Source organism: Vigna umbellata, chromosome 5, assembly GCF_029865625.1.
Source record: "Vigna umbellata cultivar VRB3 chromosome 5, Vumbellata_1.0, whole genome shotgun sequence".
NCBI lineage: Eukaryota > Viridiplantae > Streptophyta > Magnoliopsida > Fabales > Fabaceae > Vigna > Vigna umbellata.
This window is the reverse complement of record NC_142169.1, coordinates 13,584,341-13,605,087: the sequence shown is the minus strand read 5'-3', so window position 1 is coordinate 13,605,087 and position 20,747 is coordinate 13,584,341. Positions and strand designations below refer to the sequence as shown.

At 34.3% G+C, this 20,747-nt stretch overlaps 2 protein-coding genes and 1 pseudogene across 4 annotated transcripts; 2 read left to right on the top strand and 1 right to left on the bottom strand.

Moving 5' to 3' along the window:
* The first annotated feature begins 1,533 nt into the window (after positions 1-1,533).
* LOC148197738 (uncharacterized) lies at positions 1,534-3,556 on the top strand (annotated as a pseudogene).
* A 3,315-nt stretch (positions 3,557-6,871) lies between these two features.
* Positions 6,872-19,186, bottom strand: RCK (DNA helicase ROCK-N-ROLLERS). The gene is given in 30 exon segments (XM_088116049.1): positions 6,872-7,167; positions 7,304-7,485; positions 7,488-7,565; positions 7,619-7,975; positions 8,083-8,120; positions 8,217-8,406; positions 8,505-8,584; positions 8,922-8,939; positions 9,107-9,153; positions 9,234-9,485; positions 9,586-9,774; positions 9,854-10,050; positions 10,134-10,259; positions 10,356-10,439; positions 10,508-10,571; positions 10,646-10,763; positions 10,879-10,928; positions 11,078-11,149; positions 15,344-15,395; positions 15,481-15,637; positions 15,773-15,985; positions 16,096-16,117; positions 16,251-16,288; positions 16,516-16,562; positions 16,660-16,696; positions 16,790-17,027; positions 17,357-17,518; positions 17,676-17,859; positions 18,265-18,342; positions 19,060-19,186. Coding segments are annotated over 29 exon segments (3,558 nt in total). The 5' UTR covers positions 18,333-18,342; positions 19,060-19,186; the 3' UTR covers positions 6,872-6,969.
* CRR3 (chlororespiratory reduction 3) lies at positions 14,004-17,803 on the top strand. 3 transcript variants are annotated; one of them, XM_088116047.1, is made up of 4 exons: positions 14,004-14,245; positions 14,323-14,453; positions 14,545-14,686; positions 17,664-17,803. In XM_088116047.1, exons 1-3 carry the CDS (start codon positions 14,040-14,042, stop codon positions 14,667-14,669), a joined length of 462 nt encoding a protein of 153 aa, XP_087972173.1. In that variant the 5' UTR covers positions 14,004-14,039; the 3' UTR covers positions 14,670-14,686; positions 17,664-17,803. The 3 variants fall into 3 exon arrangements, with proteins under 3 accessions (XP_087972173.1, XP_087972174.1, XP_047182172.1); XM_088116048.1 differs by lacking the exon at positions 17,664-17,803 and adding an exon at positions 16,820-17,316; XM_047326216.2 differs by lacking the exon at positions 17,664-17,803 and having other exon boundaries at positions 14,005-14,245; positions 14,545-14,821.
* Positions 19,187-20,747: the final 1,561 nt, after the last annotated feature.

Sequence of the window (20,747 nt, the reverse complement as noted above, 5' to 3'; positions counted from 1 at the left end):
GTCCCTCAACTATTATGTAATTTTAGATTTAGTCTGTCTTTCAAACTTTAGTACACTTTGATCCTTGTCTTTAAGAAAATTATAATTTCTCGTCCTCCAAAACCAACGCCGTTAAAATTAAGCTGAGCTGACTAAAGGTGTGTCACATCATTTTTTTCTTTTTCTGAGACTTAGTCAGCTCTCTCTACTTTTTTTTACACGGAAGGTTTGACATCTTCTACTTTGCCTTCTTCACCAACACCTTCATCATCTTCCACTCCCTCTCTGACCCCTCTCCTCGTGATGGCACAGTCAAGAAAAATTATACAGCAGAGTAAAGAATATAAAAAACCATTTTATTCCACATTTTTAGGGTACCCAAATGAAATGGAAATACCTCAACTTGGCATATGAATTAGAAACTCCATAACAGTTTGCAAATGCATCTAACAACCATTTCTAGTGTCCATTTATACCCAAGTTTCGAGAGTGAAAATTTTAATTACTCATGACATCCATTTTTGGCATCTATGTTGTTTGTCGGATGATGAATCCATCAACTAGAATTCTATAGTACACTATTTACGATCTTGGCATCTAGGTTCGTTTCGGATTTCGATTTGTTGGGTTTCCTTTGGTTTCTCTTTCTTGAAATGGGGTTGGCTTAAGTTTGGGTTTTTGAGCTCTTTTCTGAAATGGTGGTGATTGCATTCTGTGCATGAAAAGGGGTTTCTTTTTATCATACATACTTTTGAAAACAGAGACAAAGTAAAAAAGAAGATATTTTAGTCATTAGAAACGAAAAAAGAAACATTTTTTCGACTAGTTTTCCGAAAGTGATGATTCATTTATTATGAATATTGTTGGTTGGAGGTTTGACGACTTTTGAGTGGGTTTTAGAAACTAAAATTGGTTAATGTTGATATTAATACCAAAACAATAGAGGCAACATTGCAACCCTCAATATTCCAACACTCCAACTCTATAGTAACAGATGCATTTAACGGATAGAAATACCTAGATTCGAGAATAAAAGAGAAAGTAAAGTATGCTTTCTTGCTGTTCTTTCTCAAGAAACAGAGGTTTTCTATAGTAGTTGCATCAGATTTACATCACTGTAGTTAGTTCTTGAATGACAACAACTATAGCAAATATACTGAATGAATTTCACACTACATACACCCTCTAAACATCATATACAAGTTTTACATGTTCCCTTTTAGGGATTTGTTCCATATATTTCAATCCATTTTTTAAGGGTTAAATATGTTTTTAATCCCTCAACTATCAAGCGATTTTAGTTTTCGTCCCTTTTTCAAACTTTGGTACACTTTGATCCTTCTCCTTAAGGAAACTATAATTTTTCGTCCTCCAAAACTAATGGCGTTAAAAATCAGCTGAGGTGGCTAACGTCTGGCCACGTGTGATGACATCTTTCCTTTCTAACATTTGCCACGTGTGATTACATGTTTGATGACATGTGTTCAGTGATTAAATCATATGAAGGAAAGTAGGGTTCTTATACTTAGTAAATATTGGGATTTTTTTACGCAAATGAAAATTGGATTTGGTAACTGTCTTTTAACTTGAAGCTAAATCGCGATTAGGGTTCATGTTCCATCAATTTGCTTTCGCGATTATTGTGGCTCCAATGTTTGTTGTGCATTTTGTGTCAAAGAAAGGCGATTCGAAGAACGTAATTTTTAACTTTTGGTTTTGGTTTACTATGGCTCCATTGCTTGTTGCGCATTGTGTGTGTAAATTTTTAATTTTACGATGTAGGATTAGCAATGGTTTTTGACGTTTCTCTGCATCACATGGGGAAGTTCATGAATAATAAGGGAGTAGAATATGTGGGAGGAGAAATACATGTTATAAAAGGAATTGATCCCAACAAGTGGTCTTACTTTGATGCAGTGGGATTTGTTAGAGAATTCAAGTATGATGCAGAGTTCAAGCTATGGTGGAAGGAGTCGAAACAAAAGGCGATGAACAACCTAAGAATACTCAGTGATGACAGGGAAGCAATGTTGTTTTCTAAATATGCAGAGGCAAATAACGATGAGGTTGAAATCTATGTCCAACATGTCCAACCTAGTGAGCCAGTTGAAGTTAAGTTTCTTAGTTCTCCTAAAGAGGCAGATCAAGTAGACATACAGGAGATAGAGGAATAGGTAAATATGGGTGACGAAGAAGAGATTATTTTGGATGAACAACATGCTTATGTTGTTGAAGAAGATGCTAATGTGGATGAAGAAGATGGTTATGTTGGTGAAGAAGATGGTTATCTGGATGAAGAAGATCACGCAGTGGATGAAGAAGATGCTTATGTTGGTGGGGTGGAGGGGAATGTGGAAAGTATAAGATGTCCTAATGGATTACCAAGAGGGAGAGGGGAATGTTGGGGGCGAAGATGTAGAGAGGGGTGAGGAACAACCTTATGTTGATGAGGATGGGGAAGAGGAAGAGGGCAACGTGGTTGAGGGCGAAGTGGTGGAAAATGTGGATGACAGTGAAGAGGAAAGAATAATAAATGATGATGATGATGATGATGATGATGATGATGATGATGGGTTTGGGATGGAGAATGAGAGGGTAAAGGAAGAAAGAAGAAATATTAATCATGTTTTGGAGAGGTGGAGTAGAATGAAAAAGAAAAAGAAAATTGTGAGGAAAACTATCAAGAGAAGAAACAATGGTTGTGAGGGGTCATTTATGGTTAACGAAGAAGTTGGAGAGCATGTGATAAATGAAGATTACAATACAGATGAGTTGCCTTCAAATGTAGATAGTGATGAGGTTGTGAGTGAGAATAGGAGGAAGTTTCCAAAGTATAGAGCAGATGATATGACCAAGAGCTACAAATTTAAATTGGAGATGGAGTTTAAGTCATTGAAAGATTTTAAAAGTGCACTACAAGAGCATAGCATTTTAAATGGAAAAGAAGTGAAGTTTGTTAAGAATGATTTGAAGAGAATGAGGGTAGTTTGTAAAAAGGAATGTCGTTTTGTAATTATGGCCAGCAAGGTAGGAGGTAGCCAAACTTTAAGAGTGAAAACTCTGGTTGGGCGTCACAAGTGTGGAATGGTTTTTGGTAACAAAAGTGCAAGTGTACAATGAATTGCACAAGTATTGGTAGACAAATTTGTAAATGTGGGAGGCATGACAGTGAACCAAAGATGAAATCAAAAAGTCATTTAGTGTTGGAATAACTCCCTTGAAATTTGGAAGAGTAAAACAAATTGTAATGGATTCTTTAGTGGGTGATGGAGAAAGACAATATGGTCATCTTTATGATTATGTGGCCTAATAGTTAAGAGTGAAGGCTGAAACCTTCAAGATTAAGGTCAATCAACCCCAACCCACTTTGCCACCAAGGTTTGGGTCATTTTACAGGTGTTTAAAGGGTTGTAAAGAGGGGTTCTTCGGTAGTTGTAGGCCATTCATTAGGGTAGATGGATGTCATTTGAAGACAACATATGGAGGTCAGTTGTTAATGGTAGTGGCAAGAGACCATAATGACCAATATTTTCCACTAGCTTTTGATGTGGTTGAAAATGAATGCAAAGACACATGAAGGTGGCTTTTGACATTGTTGTTGGGTGATATTGGTGGCATAGATTGTCAACATTGGATCTTTATTTCGAATCAGCAAAAGGTAGCTTCAAATTAAACTTTATTTTGTAATTTCATTTGATTATGTATTAAAAGATGATGTCATTTGTTTGTAGGGATTTATGACAGTATTTGATGAGATTTTGAATGGGGTGGAGCATAGACTGTGTTTAAGGCATTTGTACAACAACTATAAGAAGAAAATTGGTGGAGGCCTGCTCATTAGAGACCTTATGATAGGGGATGCCAAGGCAACATACTTTCATGAGTAGGAAAAAAATGGGTGAGTTGAAGAATGTGAATATTGATGCTTATAATTGGTTAATGACAATTCCAACTAAATCTTGGTGTAAACATGCATTTAGTACTTATCCTAGATGTGATGTGTTGATCAATAATTTGTCTGAGTCATTTAATGGTACACTTTTACTGGCAAGAGATAAACCTATAATTACTATGATGGAATGGATTAGGTCATACATTATGAGTAGGTTTGCAACACTTAGAGAAAAAGTAAACACAGTTATGCCTAAACCAAGAAAAAGGCAGGATAAGAAAGTTGAAAAGAGTGAGATTTGGCTTCTAGTTTGGGCAGGGGGTGAAAAATTTGAAGTCACTCATGGCTTTACAATGGACAGGTTAGTAGTTGATCTAAGTAATCATAGTTATACTTCTTACTTTTGGGATTTGGTAGGAATACCTTGTAGACATGTTGTTGCTTCCATACATTACAAATTAGAAAACCCAGAAGATTATGTTCATCAGTATTACAAGAAACATGCTTATCAAACTTGTTATGCACCTCAAATAATTCCAATAAATGGACAACAACTTTGGTCTACATCTGACTCTGCTCCACTACTACCACCCACTTATAAAACACCTCTTGGGAGGCCAAAAAAGTTAAGAAGAAGAGAAGTTGATGAATATGTCAGTCATTAAAAGTTGTCCAAGAAAAATATTGGTATGAAGTGTAGCAGTTGTAATGCATATGGACACAATGTAAGAAGTTGTAAAAAAGAACAGAAAACCAAGGTAATTCTTCCTGGTCATGTTATTTACAAGTTGATTTATTTACAAGCATGTCAATTCTAACTACCTTACTCCTTTCACAGAATACAAGGGGAGCATTTGGAAGAACATCTGCATCAACTGGAAGATCATCTGGAAGAACATCAACAAGACAAACTTCAATTGCTGGTCCATCTGCATCAACCTCACAAGGTCCAATAACATTAGGAAGGGGAGTTGCCACACATGCAGGGGTTGCATCATGCTCACAAGGACCAAGAACATCAAGAAGGGGAGTTGGCATAGATGTAGGGGCTGCATCAACATCACAACCTGGAGGGGCTGCAAGTATGCGTGAAGGGGGAAGAAGAACATCCACAAGACTGGGTGGACAAATTCTAGGGTCTCAAGCTAGTAGCAATTGAATTTCTAGTGTAGGCATGTGACTTTTTGTAATGCTTTAATGTACTGAATGTGACCCACTTAGGGAGACCATTAGTAGTCGACACAGTATTTGTAGACCACTTTTTTGTCCTATAGTAGCACATGCAATGTTATTTAAAGTGGTCGGGGACCACTTCTTATTGTTCAATCAATCTTTGTGTTAATTAAAGTGCTTTGGGACCACTTTTTATAGTTTAATGCAATGTTAGTTAAAGTGCTCAGGGACCACTTCAATGACTTTTTATTGTTCAAGTCCATTTCAGTCATTGTGCTTTAAATTGGTTTGTTGGAGTTGTTATTTTGAACGCATTAGGGGGGTTCGTATCTCATACTAGACAGAGTTGTTATTTTTGTTGTATCTTTTGAATTCTGTCAATTTCTTCCAGTGCCATTATTTCCTAACAAGAGAACAATTCATTTATATTTTTCTAGACAAGAAAATAGTCAACATTCTAAATACGTCAACTCTACTCTCTTCAAGTCATAACCAGTAAGTGTTGAACCATAATTCCATAAACAACTTCTTAGTACCATACTAACAAAGGACAAGATTACATTCTTAGATTCCAAGCAAAAAAAACAATTGAACAATTAAAACTGCTGCATCCAGTAATTCGTCTTCTACCAAATTCATAAAATAAAAGTGAACCACAAATGTTTAATCAGAAGCAGTGATAGTATTAACATACAAAATGTACAAACTGCTACATCTCGGATACCTAGATGAAGAATTCCACAATCTTCACTAGTATTGAATCGGCACCGTGAGGCGGAACTCAATGGAATTGTCCTTCAGGCTCATCAGAATTTATGCCCAATCCAAGATCCGATTTCGCATGCTTTTCGTGCGTGTCACCAAATCCCTAATCCGAAGACGATGCAGCCAATGGAGACAGAGCGGGAGAAGTTGACGTTGGCTTGGTCAGTGTAGAGGGAAACAATTTGCCACAGAGACGGAGGAAGAGAAGACGACCTGACGATCGGAGACGGAGATTGAGAGGAGGAAGAAACGTGGCTCAAGGTTACTATGAAAGCTAGCATCATACGTGGCACACTGTTAGCCAGCTCAGCCTAATTTTAACATAATTGGTTTTGGAAGACGAGAAATTACAGTTTTCTTAAGGACAATGATCAAAGTGTATCAAAATTTGAAAGAAGAACTAAATCTAAATCGCATAATAGTTGAGGACTAAACATATATTTAACCATTAATTCTTAAAGTTTAACCATTAATTCTTAAAGAGTGACTTTTCTTGTACGAGTCTAAGTGCATGAATGTGATTTCCAAACCTTCTAATTTTTTTTTTATTGCCTAATAATGTCTTTAGTGAATTATGCTTAATAACCAAAATAGTTCTCAATAAAAATTTAATGTGATTTGCTGAAAAATGTGATTAGATGAGTTACAAGATGATAAGACGGCTTCAGGGAACTACCTCTGTATGCCAAAATTTCCTCTTCCACTTTCAATTTTTCTTTTGAAATACTCATTTTGCCCCCTGTGAAGTGGTGGTAGATGTAATTATGACATTAAAGATGACAGATTCTTTTTGTAATTTCAAATTATTACAAACTTGTTGCCATAACAACCATAGCAGCTCTTCCCGATAAACTTCTAAGATTTAACAATATGAAAGTATCTTTTTAAAATTATTAATTTTTAAAATTTTATTTCGAAAATCTGATTCCAGAAATTTAAAAAATCCAGTTCCAAAAAGTTTCCACAACATATATTCCAAAAGTCACTTTATTAAAAGATAAAATATCATTTTAAAAATTTATGGGTGCGCAAAGATATTGAAAAGCTGCAGGAAATAAAAACGATTGCAACTCAGCACACAGGGATTTTGCCCAGAAATTCGTTCAATGAGTAAAGTTTAAGGAATGTATCACACTCTTTTTAGCAACTCAGCTTTCCACTTAGAGAAAGGAAAATACACTTTTAAACCCAAGATATGACTCTATTTCGTTTTGGCCTGTGGTTTCTATAGAACAGCACTGTCTTCGTATTTCGCTTGGGCTAGACTGCTCTTCTATAAATTCTCTGGAAGTGCAACGATGCTTCTTACTAACTGCAAAGCTTCCGGGACCTGAGTCCTCTGACAACCGCTTTTTCTCCTTGACCATCGAAAAACTAACTGTTAGGATATAAATGGAAGTTATGAAAGAAAAGTGCTTTGAAATACTATAAATATTTAGTTCTCCATCCATACCACAGAATCTTTCATTTCTTTTTACATTTACAGGTACCAACCTGGATACTGGATGCACATACTTCAGCAGCAGTTTTCACATATGAAGTAAGCATATTCTCGTTGTCAATGTCCAAGGAATTTGTCTCTCTTGCCACACCAAAAGCAGCGCTCAAGGATCTGAGATTATTCTTTGAGAATAACTCTGTTTTATGGATTATTGATTCCAAATAGTCAATCTTATAATCCGTGCAAACTCATTGGATTTTCTCCGTATATGGTCAAAAACAGTTTCTTCAGTTGGTTTCTCCGTATATAGAAAGAAACAATGATAACATGATATGCAAAGCGACAAAACTACTTGCTGAATCACATGATACCTGTATCAACTATATTTGAACTTCCAGCTATATGATGATCGTTTAAAGTCAGATAAGGTCGGATACCATCCTGTTCTGCGTTTTTGAGCTCAACCGGCAAATTGACACCATTTGGTTGAGGAACTTCAAGTCCGTCTTCATCATCCAGCACAACTATCTCATGATGATGATTACGCCTCTTCAAACGGGCATTATCTTTTGAAAGAAAGACCTCTAGTGATGGACAGCGAATGTTATCAAATGCAGATAGGAGAGAAAAGCATTTAGCTTTCTGACGAATGTGGTCAAAAACTGTTTTCTCAGTGATCATTTTGCATTTCTCCTCTTCCACCTCAAGAGAATGCCCATCTTCCACTACAAGAAAAATGCTCATTACGATTGCCAAAACCCACTGTAGAGCAGAAGAAAGATGAAAAAATGTTTTCCAAACTCATAAAGGTCAATATCATCTGGAGTTGTACCTTCATCTAAACTTTCATCCAAGAGGTCGAAACTTGGACTGCAATAGAACATAAAAAAACTTTAGGTCTGAAGATTATATTAACAAGGAGAACATAAACAACTATATCATGCATTTCAAGGGAAAACGACTAACATGGAATCCTTGTCCACGCTCAGGGTGCACAGTTCTTTCGTTGGTAAATGAGGTACATTTATGTTGTCATCTTCTATAACATATATCTCTTCTGTTGGAGGACAAGAAGCCTGCTTCCTGTTTCTTTTCAAAAGCACAATTGAATTGCTCTCTCTCATTAAGGAAAGCTTTTGGTGGACATCAATGCCAACTGAATAGACCAAACTGAACTATTGAGTGACAACTGCACAATTTAGACAAATTATGCTGGAGAAGATATAATTTAGACTTCTATTGACCAAATCTTACTGTATTCCTCAAATATAAAATCAGCTTTGATAGTTTGCTTCTCTTGTGGAATGGGCACAAGAATTGTTGCACAATATGGGCTGCAAAATGAAAAAAGAAATTTATCACAGCCTAAAATTTGTGTGACCGTAAGATTTATGTAACTCATTCATTTGCATAAGCAACTCGAACTGCATTTCTAATTATTTAAAGCTTAACAGTTTACATTATCCAGTTTCATGCAACAAAACTTTGAAGCCGCCTTTTCACATTTACAATGTCCAATATGTTAATCTGTTTTATGCAGTGATGTTTTGTTTAAACATTGTTCTCAAAATCCTCCAAATTAAAAATATTTGCACCGTTGTAGTCTTGAATGCTCTACAATATTTTTTTAAGGTTTTACTAAAATATAAAGGCTAGGTTTTAATCATGTACCTGGGGAACTGGTCAACCCTGTGGTAACGATTTGGGGAACATTAAACCTTGATCAGATGAGAAAGAACAATTTGTACACTTAGTTTGTCATAATACCAACGAGTCAATACCATCAATAATATTTTTTAGGAATTGTAAATTCTTGTACAATATGAAGTCGAAAAACTGAATTAGTAAGTCATCACCTTATCTTTTCATGAAACAGAATAGTATTGTCCTCTGAACCAATGATCTGTGAGAAAGAAATTTGTGCAACTTATTGTAATTGTCATATGCAAGAAATTCTCCTTAGAAGACATTCAAATAACACACCATATCAGCATAATGTCCTTTAACTGACTGGCCTGACTCTGCTTTCCTAGTCAACGTCACTACTATCTTGGACTTTCCTTCTATATGGTTTTCAATTTCTGCAAGCTTCACATCAACTTTCGGAGGCAGAGATAGTAGAGAATCTTTAATATGGTTACCAAATGGGTATTTTCGACCAGTCACTAGCTCTATTCTCCTAGGATCAGCTTCAGCAAGTGCCTCAAACGATTTGACTCCCATTGAATGCAGTGCCTAGAAAGAATATCAAAATAAGAACATTACCCAACTGGTTGCTTGTGCATATTTATTAACTGTTATGCGTTAATAACATCAACGCATCAATAAATATTACCTTTGCTGTGACCATCCCAATTCCAGGTAACTGTTTCAGAAGGTATGGACTGTCATCCCAAAGTTTCTGGTCGAGTGATTTGGCTAGAAGTGCTGAATTCACAGCTCCTTTGTAATTCCGTTTGTAAACAAAGTACTCTTTCATGCATTTTGCTATTCTAAATCCATTTGAGCATATAGAATTCATGTCCTGTGGCATCAAGTTTACTCAATCACTAAAGATTTTAGAATGTTGATCAACAAAACAAACTGATGTTACAATGCAACACCTGAATCAAAGATAGGTCATGAACTGATGGATCACCAGTTAAGCAGTCATTTGCTAAAATAAATATCTTTTCTTCTCTTGTTTGAATGCGCTTTTTCTTTCTCCCTTTATCTCCAAGAATGTGAAAGCGAAGCCGTCCATCTTTATCAGCATTGATATCATTTAAGAGCTTCTTCTCATTGCGTCTAAGCTGTATCCCTTCATTTTTTTACAGTGCAGAATTGTCAAGTTTTAATGTCAATGCATTGGTTATTAATTTCTTTATACAAATATAACCGCACATGCAATTTCTTCTGCACTGCACACAACATGAAGTGCATCTTCCAAACTGCAACTTTCAGGAGTCCGCATTATCTGTTTCATAGTGTCAAATCTCAAATAGTACTTTGTCATTAACCTTCCAGGATCTAAGGCAGGAAAAAGAAGACATCAGCAATCAATGTGGATTGTAATCTCTTACCAATACATCAGGAATATTCATTATACTTAAAATATATTAATACCTAATGGTCGCAAGAGGAAACCGTCTTCATCAACCCAGACCATTTGACATTGGGATAACTCTTTAACTTTATGCACGCATATATCTGAGAGAAAATAGCTTCAATGATTTATCGAGGGAAACAAATGGAGGGGGAAATGATGACAATTGTACCTTGTACATGTTTCTCTAAACTATCACCAGAAATGCCTTTCTTAATTGCATAGTTCATAGGATTCTGCTTGTGCATAAGAATTGTCAGATGGGACAGGAAACTAATGAACAAAATTATAGGCATCCGGAGTTACTTACCGTTTTCATTCTAACATACAAGTAGGAGAATTTAAGCCATTCAATTGCTTTTGTAATATCAGATACTGTCAGTTGAACTATTTCCGCAAGTAAATGCTCCGTCAAACATGAGAGCAATCTATAGTAAGCAAACACTAATTATCTGAATTTGGTAAATATGCAACGTTAGCAGGCCATGAGGAATAGTCAAAGCCATAATATCTATACAGCAATTTAGGGGGTGACAGTCTTACTGTGATTCTACCACTTCGCACCCATTTAAGAGATTCTCGTACAAATGAACCTGTCGTATGACATTATGTAAGAGCAGATAAGAACACGTGATGTGAAACAGTAGAGCTCGTGGTCAAAATTAAAGAGCATTGTGAGTACAGGAACAAATAAGAGAGCGAAATGAGTAGGAAATATATATATGCAAGTAGCAGAGTTCACCGTTTCTCTCCTTGTCATGATTATAACCATGCCCGTATCATCAAATGGGGGTCGGCCTGCCCTTCCACACATCTGAACCATAAATACTTTTTCCTCAAATGATATACACAACATGAAACAATTAAACGCTATTTTTTTATTAGTTAAATTCCTGATTTATAACATCTTTATCGATTTCCCTGTAATTTCTCCACAATGCATACTTGAAAAAAATTGCATACTTGCTGTTTTACTTCATTAGTTGACAAATTTTAATAACTCTAAATTAGTCACATATTAAGCAAAATATCATTGTACAGATATAGGTAAAGTTTCCTTTTATAACTTTAAAAGATTCCTATTAGATGGGGTTCCTCAATGATGAGAACCATTCAGTCAAATCTAATATGGTACCAGAGCTTCAACTCTTAAACATAAATCTCTTGTATAGCTACACACAATATTTTTCTTGAATAATGTTAAGGATTCTTATTAAATGGGGATCTCCCAACAATGAGAGGCATTTAGTCAATGGATATGGTATCATAGCTTTATCTCTACAACCTAAATCTCTTGCTATGTTCTAGAAGCTTTCCCTTTTGCTCTTTTCAACCCAAATTTGTGTTGGGTTCGTACTTAGTTTTCAGATTCTTGAAATTTTGTTTGGTGGGAATTTGTTCCTCTCAATCATGTTTGAAGAAAATTCTATTCTATGATTCAAAGGGAAAGAATTATTTTAGTTACGAAATTCAATACAAAATGTTTCAAATGGCAAGAAATCATAAGGGCATTACATTCTTCACTTTTGGGGCTTCAAAATGAACATATGATCTTTACCTATACCATCCCATACCACCAAGGAAAATGTTGTCTGAAACCTATTAGGAAAACTTTTGATACAAGGAATCAACAACCCTACTGCTAGATATATTGTGTTTTATGTTAATTAGGGAAACCTAGACTTTTACTATTGTTTGACATTGGTAGATATTGTTGATATTGTTTTTAACAATATCTTCTATTTACCACATTTATCTTTGGTTGCCATATATACTTGTATCATTCTTCATTATAAATATATTATCCTAGGTGTGTTTTAGATACAAGGGAGATTAATCTTATACCTAGTTTTACTATATTCAATATGGTATCTAAAGCCTAAAGCTTTTGATAGTCAATATATGAATTTTGAATTCATCGAGAGAGGATTCTCTTGCTTCTTGTCATAAGACACATGTTATCAAAGATTGAGATTTTAGTGGCGAATATTCATTGACCCATCAATCTCCTAGATTGTGGCATCTCCATCTCTGTCTTATTTTCATATTGTTCACCGATTTTCTTTGTTTATACTACAAGAGGAATCAAATTCAGAAATGCGTGTATTCTTTTCTGGATAGGATCGTATCATTTGGACAACAATATCAACTACATTGAATTCGCCTCCTTCTCCTCTTTCAAAATTTGTGTTTAATGCCTTGATTAGAGAACCTTGATTTTTTAGGATTTTTCTCTCTCCATGCCTTTTTTTGCTGCTTCTTCTGATGGAAGAGACCAATTTGCTCTATTCAATGAATTTCTCAAATGGTATGAGATCATCAAAACTATAGTTCCATTGCTTTTATTGCATGCATAGGTATATTTTTTGTTGGCCTAACTCAACCTTCTTATCTTGGACCGTGGGTTCTTGATTCAAAATCTTTGTTTTGTTCTTTATCCTATATGGATATAGGGTCTTATCTCATAGTGTTGGTTCTCTTAATCTTTTTCCATCTTTAACCATTAGTAATGTTCTTTGTGTACTTGGGTCCTTTTTTAACTTATTATCCATTAATCGTCTAAATTGTTCTCTTGATTGTGTTATTTCTTTAACCAAAAATTTTGTTTGTTTACCGAACCAGAATCAGGACAAATAATTAGCACTGGATGAGTCTCATGGCCTTTATCATCTCCGTCTTTCTACACATGTTGGCATAGTTATAGTCTCCATCTCGTCTTCATGCTCAATTAGGTCATCTCAGTCTTGTCAAATTGCAACAGCTTGTTTTCAATTTGTCAAATTTATCTAATTTATTGTGAATCGTGTCAATTAGGAAAATATAGTCATAGTTATTTTCCTTGTAGTGTCTCACAACATGCTATGTCACCTTGGCCCGAATATTGGTATAACACAACTTATCATGACTCCACACAGCTGCAACCCCTTTGAAGCCGACTATGACCACAAGCCCCCATTATAGTGAAATGTGTTCAAGGTGAAGTTAGAGGTTGTTCAAGGCCAGGACAAAATTAGCATTTAGGTATAAATTGTTACAGTGGAAATAAGCACCAGCTCAACCAGAAAGCAACCACAAAGGAAACCATACACCAGGAAACACATGAAACAATGATATTTTGGTACACAAAGCATAATCATGAATCACACTATCAGAAGCTATGCATGCATTAATAAAAACACCAGGGGAGCATATAAAAAGAGTATGTACATCTTATTACGAAATACTATAATTTCAACATTCACAAACAAATAAAATAAAAGAATTGCATATCTTTTGCTAGATTAGAGTCGTGATGCTAAATCACAGCTTCAGCTTCAGTTTGGAAAAACAACAAGTATATTGTGTATCTAAAATGGATATAGACCAGAAGGACACTTCTGTAAATTGACATAAAGATATTGCCAAATTTAAGAAAATTCAATAAAGACATGTCCAAAGGTTCACTAAGAAACATCTCTTTGCCATTCAGCACATATAGTAATTAGACCTCTAGGAAAGTAATTTTGGCTTGAAATACTTCCCCTCATATATTACTTATCTGTAACTGAAACAAATAATTACATCCTTTAAAATAAAGAAACGATGAGATATTTGTTATCTTTGTGTATGGTTTGCAACGTAAGAGATATTTTAAGGGTGGCGTGGTCTTATCCGTGTTATATATATGGGAAGAAGGCTTTGGAGAAAAGTTGAAAGAAGGAAGCATGTTTTGCGTGTGCAGTGTATCCAAACCCACAGTGGGGAGTGGGAACATTCCCCAAATCTCCGATTCAGATTCAAATTCTCTTCCAACGAAACGTTTTTCCAGCAGAAACAGGGTTCCGAGCGAGCCTCCGAAACCCTCTGTTATGCAGATGCAACGCATTGTCGGCGCCGGAAGCTTCAGAGACACCGAACCCCTTCCTCTACGGTGCGTTCCTCTCTTCTCTCAATCTTCGTCGAATAGTTTCGCTTGTTCCTGAAAACGTAGTTGATTCTGATGAACAGGGGCTCCGACATGCGAAAGACGGTGATGGACTTGTTCCTGGGTCAAGCCATGGAAGGGAGAGTGCAGAAGAAGATGAGAGAGACCGGAGAGTGGCTCGACGCTAATGCCGAGTCCAAAATCACTTCTTCCAGTACCTTCTCCTTTCACAGCTCCATTCTCATCTCTAATTAATGGTGATTTTAACGTCCTTCTTCTCTTCCCTCTCCCTTCTGTTGTTGCAGGAAAGGGAATCTTACTGTTTATGGTTCAATGGATGCTACCGATTTGGACAATCTTATTCCTAATAGCTTTTGGAGCCATCGAATTACCATTCAGCAACCCCTTCCTCGATGATCTACTCATGTGACCATACGTCAAATATATGTATGATTTTCACAACCTCTTTTTTCTTCCTTTTTGGCTCCATTAGTTATCTTCCATTGTTTTTTTTTTTTGTGATATCAGTGTATACATGTTTTATTGCTCTAGATGGAAAATATTTGAAACTTATTTCTTTTATTATTATTATTATTATTTCAGTTTAAGTATAAATTTTAATATAAATTTATGACTTTTTTATATTAATAAATAATGTGCTCCAAGAATTATTTTTACAGTAAGATAACTTTATTAAGTTTTGAGTAACTTGTTCTGATCAATATTATCTGCACATAAAGATTAAAATAATCTTAAGTTATAATTTAATTTTCAGGTCTAATTTTTTCTCACTCCTAATTTTAGATTTTTTTTTTCTCTTTTTGAATAATCTGATTACTGTTGCAGGTAATCAATTTTTTCAATACCTTCTAAATTTTCTTAATATGAAAAATTCTTTGTTTACTTAATTCTGAAAATTTGTAGATTACACACAATTAAAAATAAAAAATATATGTTTTTTCAATGTTTTGGATTGATGATCATGGAATATTTTTTGAATTATCAAATTCAAAACAGTATTCAAATTTATATACTATTATTTGGACATCTCTAAACATTTGTGAGATCTTCAACAATTATCATAATGAATCTTAAGAAGCTAACCTGCAATATAGTGGAGCGATCATATTCCATATAGAGACATTTTTCCTTGTTGCTGTCCATAATATTTCAATAAACCAACTTGTAAAAACATATTTTTCAACGTGCAACAGTGAAATGCATAAAAAAAGATGACATACAAGTGCTGTGTTGATTTAATAACCACGGTATGTGCTGGGAGATTGATTCCATGGGCTAGCGTATTTGTTGTGCAAAGTACTTGAATATCTCCCTTGAGAAAAAGGCCTTCTACAATATTGCGATCTTTGAGGCAAAGCCCACCGTTGTGATAACCAACTGTAGAAAAACCATTTTCTAAAAGTCACAATCAACCAATTGGAAGTCCTATCACGTGCATGGGACTGTAGTCAATTTCAAATAACATTCATAGTTTATCCAATGCCCAGAACAATAAATAGATTCCTTTCATACCACCGTAAAGAATGTATGACTGCATGTGCTTGTCACTGCATGACAGAGAAGCCTCCCTCAGCCGATCTTGTTGCTCTCTGTTCTTAATGAATGGATTTGATTGACCAAAAGTCATTACTATTTGAGATAGTCGCTGAGCAGCTTCTTGTGCTCCTTTTCTTGTTGAACAAAATACAAGAGCAGATTTCCCTCTCGAGTATTGCATGAGAATATCTGAAATCATTTGTACATATAAACTGGAAATAGTTCTCATTGTATAGAAATTTCAATAGCAGTGAAAAACTAAAAGCTATGGATTGGCAGGGTGACTTATCTTTACTAACCGAAAATATAATTTTGAAGGCGCTGCATGGTAGTAGAAATGTATAACGCATAAATAAAAATAAGTTTGATTAGTAAAATTGGTTATTTAAATATAGCAGCTCCTAGAGCAAAATCAAGATTGATAATCTCTAAACTTTGTCAACTTCAAACAAACCTTCTCAAAGAGGAAGTCATTCTTGGCACGGGCATAGCCTATACAAATATGGTAAAGAAGGGTATTAAAACATTTATATATTACTAATATTCAATAAAATTCACAGATTCAAATTCATTATCTTTGTTGCTTTCATCCCTATTTTTTCTGACAAAAAAGCTGATTCAAGTTGGACGAATAGATTTTGTAGTGGGATGCAAGAGATGGAATGATAATTGATCAGAAACTAAATTAACGATAGTTGAGTTCTATTATATTTGCGTACCAAAAACCTTGGTTGTCAGCTTTACGGGCCTCATTTCTTCTCCAAACCTGGGAACATTCAAAAAAGCAAAGCAGAATTGGTCTCAATATCGACTTTCAGTATTATAGGATAGAGTCCTAGATAGATGTTTAGGTGGAAAACTACCTTTTGATCCCTTGGTCAGGAACCTCAAGCCACTTTGCTGCAATAGTGCATGTATTACATAAAATTCTTGCCACGGTTGTTGGCATGTTATTTGAATTTCACAGTAACAACATCAATTAATAAAAATTACCTAGATCCTCAATATTTGGAATTGTGGCAGACACAGCTAGGAAGCGGACCTGAGCCAGAGGATTTGATTTCAATTTTGGATTGCCAGAAACGATTTTTATTCTACTAACAATTGCTTCAAGGGCAGCTCCACGTGGATCATTCAATAGATGAACTTCGTCGATTAGTAAAAGTGCAATGTCACTGAAAAAGCTCAAGCCACCACTTTCTATACCGTAACGTGACACTGCATCAAATTTCTATTCATTGGAAAAAAGAAATCAAGTTCAGCTATCTCCCAGAGTGTCAATAAATCAGTCAGCCTATTTCTTTTGTTTGTGTACACGGAATGCTGATTTATCACACATAAATCTCTAAGTGTAGTTTAATTTCTTATTGAAAAATATATGCTTCTAGAGGTTAAGGGTATCGGGGAACATATGCATGCATAAACTTAATAATTCATTGTAAAATTAAAATACATCCATTTTTCGGGTGAATGTAAAATATATCCATTTAATATTTTAAATAAGAAAAAATTATAACAAATGGTCTTGATCTGCTTATGTTCTTCCATTTGCATACTGACCTCAGGAGTTGTGAGAATAATATCAGCTTCTAGTATATTCCTTGGAGTGTAAGATTCACTGTCACCTGTCAGCTCCAGGCAATTTATTCCTAATGGCCCAAACTTTTTATTCCAATCACGGAGCTTCTCCTGTACTAAAGCCTTGGATGGGGCTATATAGATCTTAACACGAAGAGTGAAGATGATTGATAGTTACTATACATAATAGAAATACTCATCAAAATGTGCTTCATACGATTCATTATTATTGGGCTAATAACATTAACACGAATTAAAAAATAACTTGACCATAGGCTTTTTTTTTCAGGAAAGGACTTACTGTTTTAAGAGATCCCTTTTCATGTATGAATATTCCCCCGGCAGATATGAACCTGGAAAGTAGCCTCAAAATACAAAGCTCAAAGAGTACAGTTTTACCGCTCCCAGTTGGTGCAGAGATGATCATGTTTACATCAGAGTGAAAACAGATAGGAAAGCATTCACTCTGAAGTGAATTAAAATATCTGCATGCCATATAGTGAAAGTCATGTGAGACAAAGCCAGGAAATCAGTATTTTCTGAACCTGATAGTCAAAGGGTTGGAAGGAAAAGCACTGAATTTTGTTTTATGTTTTAAAGACAAGTGATAGATGACTTTCATCTCTTATTTAAGACCTTGGGGAGTGTGACACGAACTAAAGCGTTATGCCTGTTGGCATCAAGGGAGAGAGGAAGAGAGGGTGAGGAAAATGAAAGAGCGAGCTTGTTTGGGTTCCTTGATGTGCACAGAAAATCCAGTTATCAAGAAAGAAAGATGTCATCTCACTTTTACTGTTGTGAAACAAGAAAAATGTGTGGAACAAGGTAGACGAAATTGATTATATTATTTGGCCAAACAAGCTCTTATGATATCTTTCACTATACAGTACCTGAAACTAAAACATGAACGAAAAGGCGGAGGCAAATCGAACGCAGACTTCAAAGAATATGAATCCATAGTCAGGATGCTGAATTAACGAAACAAAAAGAAGTTAAAAACAGAACTTCAGTTCTAACTTACAGAAATGAACGTAATAAAGCTAACATGATCAAGAATATCGTTAACAAGTATTGAGATATAAAACTAAAATAGAACCACTACTTATTCCGACTAATTTTCAGACAATAGTGATACTAAAAAAAAATTTAACTAAAGAATGACAGTAACTGACATTAAAAAAATTATGAAAAGAGATCCGTCAAATTCTGTAAACAAATATCTGCAAACCAAAGCTTCTAAATATCAGTTAAACGTAATTCAACCTATCTCTCTAACTCAACAAAACGAATTAAAATATTTTCAATAAATCGACAACTAAAATCCTTGAATATTGAAACCATGAAAAAAATCAGCCGGATAAATTCAGAAATCCTCATCGTTCTCCCCAAAATCAAATAATTTCTCAGCGGAAAAAATCTCCATGCTATACTCGAATGTAATGAACGATTAATCGATTCGAAATATCTAGATTGTACGGAGTAGAATTGCAACAGACCGATACAAACTCAAACACATAAATGTAATCTGAGAAAGACGATTCTTGACTGCTTCAATATAGAATTCAAGTACATCGGAAACAAAGATGAAAACAATTTTCCTATTGTATCCTAAAATTCAGAGACAAATCAAGTTTCTCAAGTGTGCTTTCACGAGTAGAGAGAGAGAGAAAGAGAGAGAGAGAGACCTGGGAGAAGAAGTGAAAGAAGAGTTCCTAAATTATTCAGAGTGGGGTTTGAAGTTGAGAGAAGGGTTAGATAGAAAGGCGAGAGGAAAATGATTCAGGATTTAAGGGAGGGTACTTTTGAATGGAGTGTGCAGGAGGGAGACGAAAGTTGAACAGGGTATTATTTATAGTTGGACGCTCTTTGGCGGGGGAATACGGCGAGGCTTTTCGTCCAAATAATTCGCTTAGAAAATGTTAATCTATATCAGTATCTCTGTCCTTTTTATTCAAAATTAGAAACTTTTATTCTTTTAATAAATTATTATTTCATATATACAAATATTTTATCGTAACATCTAACTAACAAAGTAGAAACAAATATTCTCTAATACGTTATATATAAATTCCTTTCTTATGTTATCTTCAATATTAATAATATTTTTAAGTGATAATACAAAATTCATAATAAAGGGCAAAAACTAAAATAGTAAAAATGATAAATTAATAATACACTGGAAAGTAACTCTTACATAACACTAATAAGAGTTTCAGGTTTTGTGTGTAATCAAAATGTAAGTGTTTAAAATGTTTGATTTTATATAATTGAATTGTTTTTATTATAATATAATATGTAATACATAATATATTTAATTATTTTAATTTAATATAATAAATAAAATCACATAAAAAAATTGTTATTTATAAAAAATTATAAGATAACAATATAATAAAAAATGTAAAGAAATAGGAGCGTCAAGGGATGTTTCTTTACTAATTATTTATAATAATACTTGACTCATTTAGTATATACAAATTGTTTTCCTACTTTTATTTCTAATAATATACAAAATTTACAATGAAAGATACTGACGTAAAAAAATGTTAACCATAATAGAGTAAAAAGGATATATAAATTCTATATACACATTAAATTTCTAATGTATATTTAGTGATAGCTAAAGTGCATTGGATCATTCAGTGAAAACTTGCAATATTAGATAAACTAATAATAGTTATATTCATGCTTAATCGTATCTCATAATCAAAAGTCATAACAACATGTTTTTGAAAAATTAATTGAAAATATCTTCAGAAATAATTAACACTTATATACCTTGTAATAACCTAAATATTGGAGAGAGTTTTTATACATATAAATCATATATTGTTACAAGCATTCATATTAGAACACCAAAAGTGATTTGAAAGAAATATAATGTTCTTTAAACCTCATTTAAATCTTATTGATATATTTGTTATGCTTTTTATGAATTGTTTCCTTTTAAAGAGAAGTTAAAAGCTCATTCGAAATAAGACTTTTCATATCAAGCTTCCAATTGGAGCAAATTAATGTATACAAGGCCAAATCAATGTAGTTGATAATGTTTTTCAAAGAAGAACAAGTTATAACAAGATTGTTGAAGCCACCATTATCTTCAAATGCCTATAAGACAACATTAAGATAAAGAACAAGACACAACAAAAAATTCAAATACAAATCTTATACTTTGAATTATGATTGAGCTCTAAATGTTTTTTTATGGGTGAGTGAAACCTTTATATAATTGTTCACTTTGTGAAGTTACCCTCTATAAGCTTAATTTGTCATTTCTTTAAGAATGATTTCTTTTAATGTTTTTAATGTTTGTGAAATCTTAAACTAAGAAAGAAATTAAGATGTGATAACCAAAAGTAATTCGAGTAGTCAG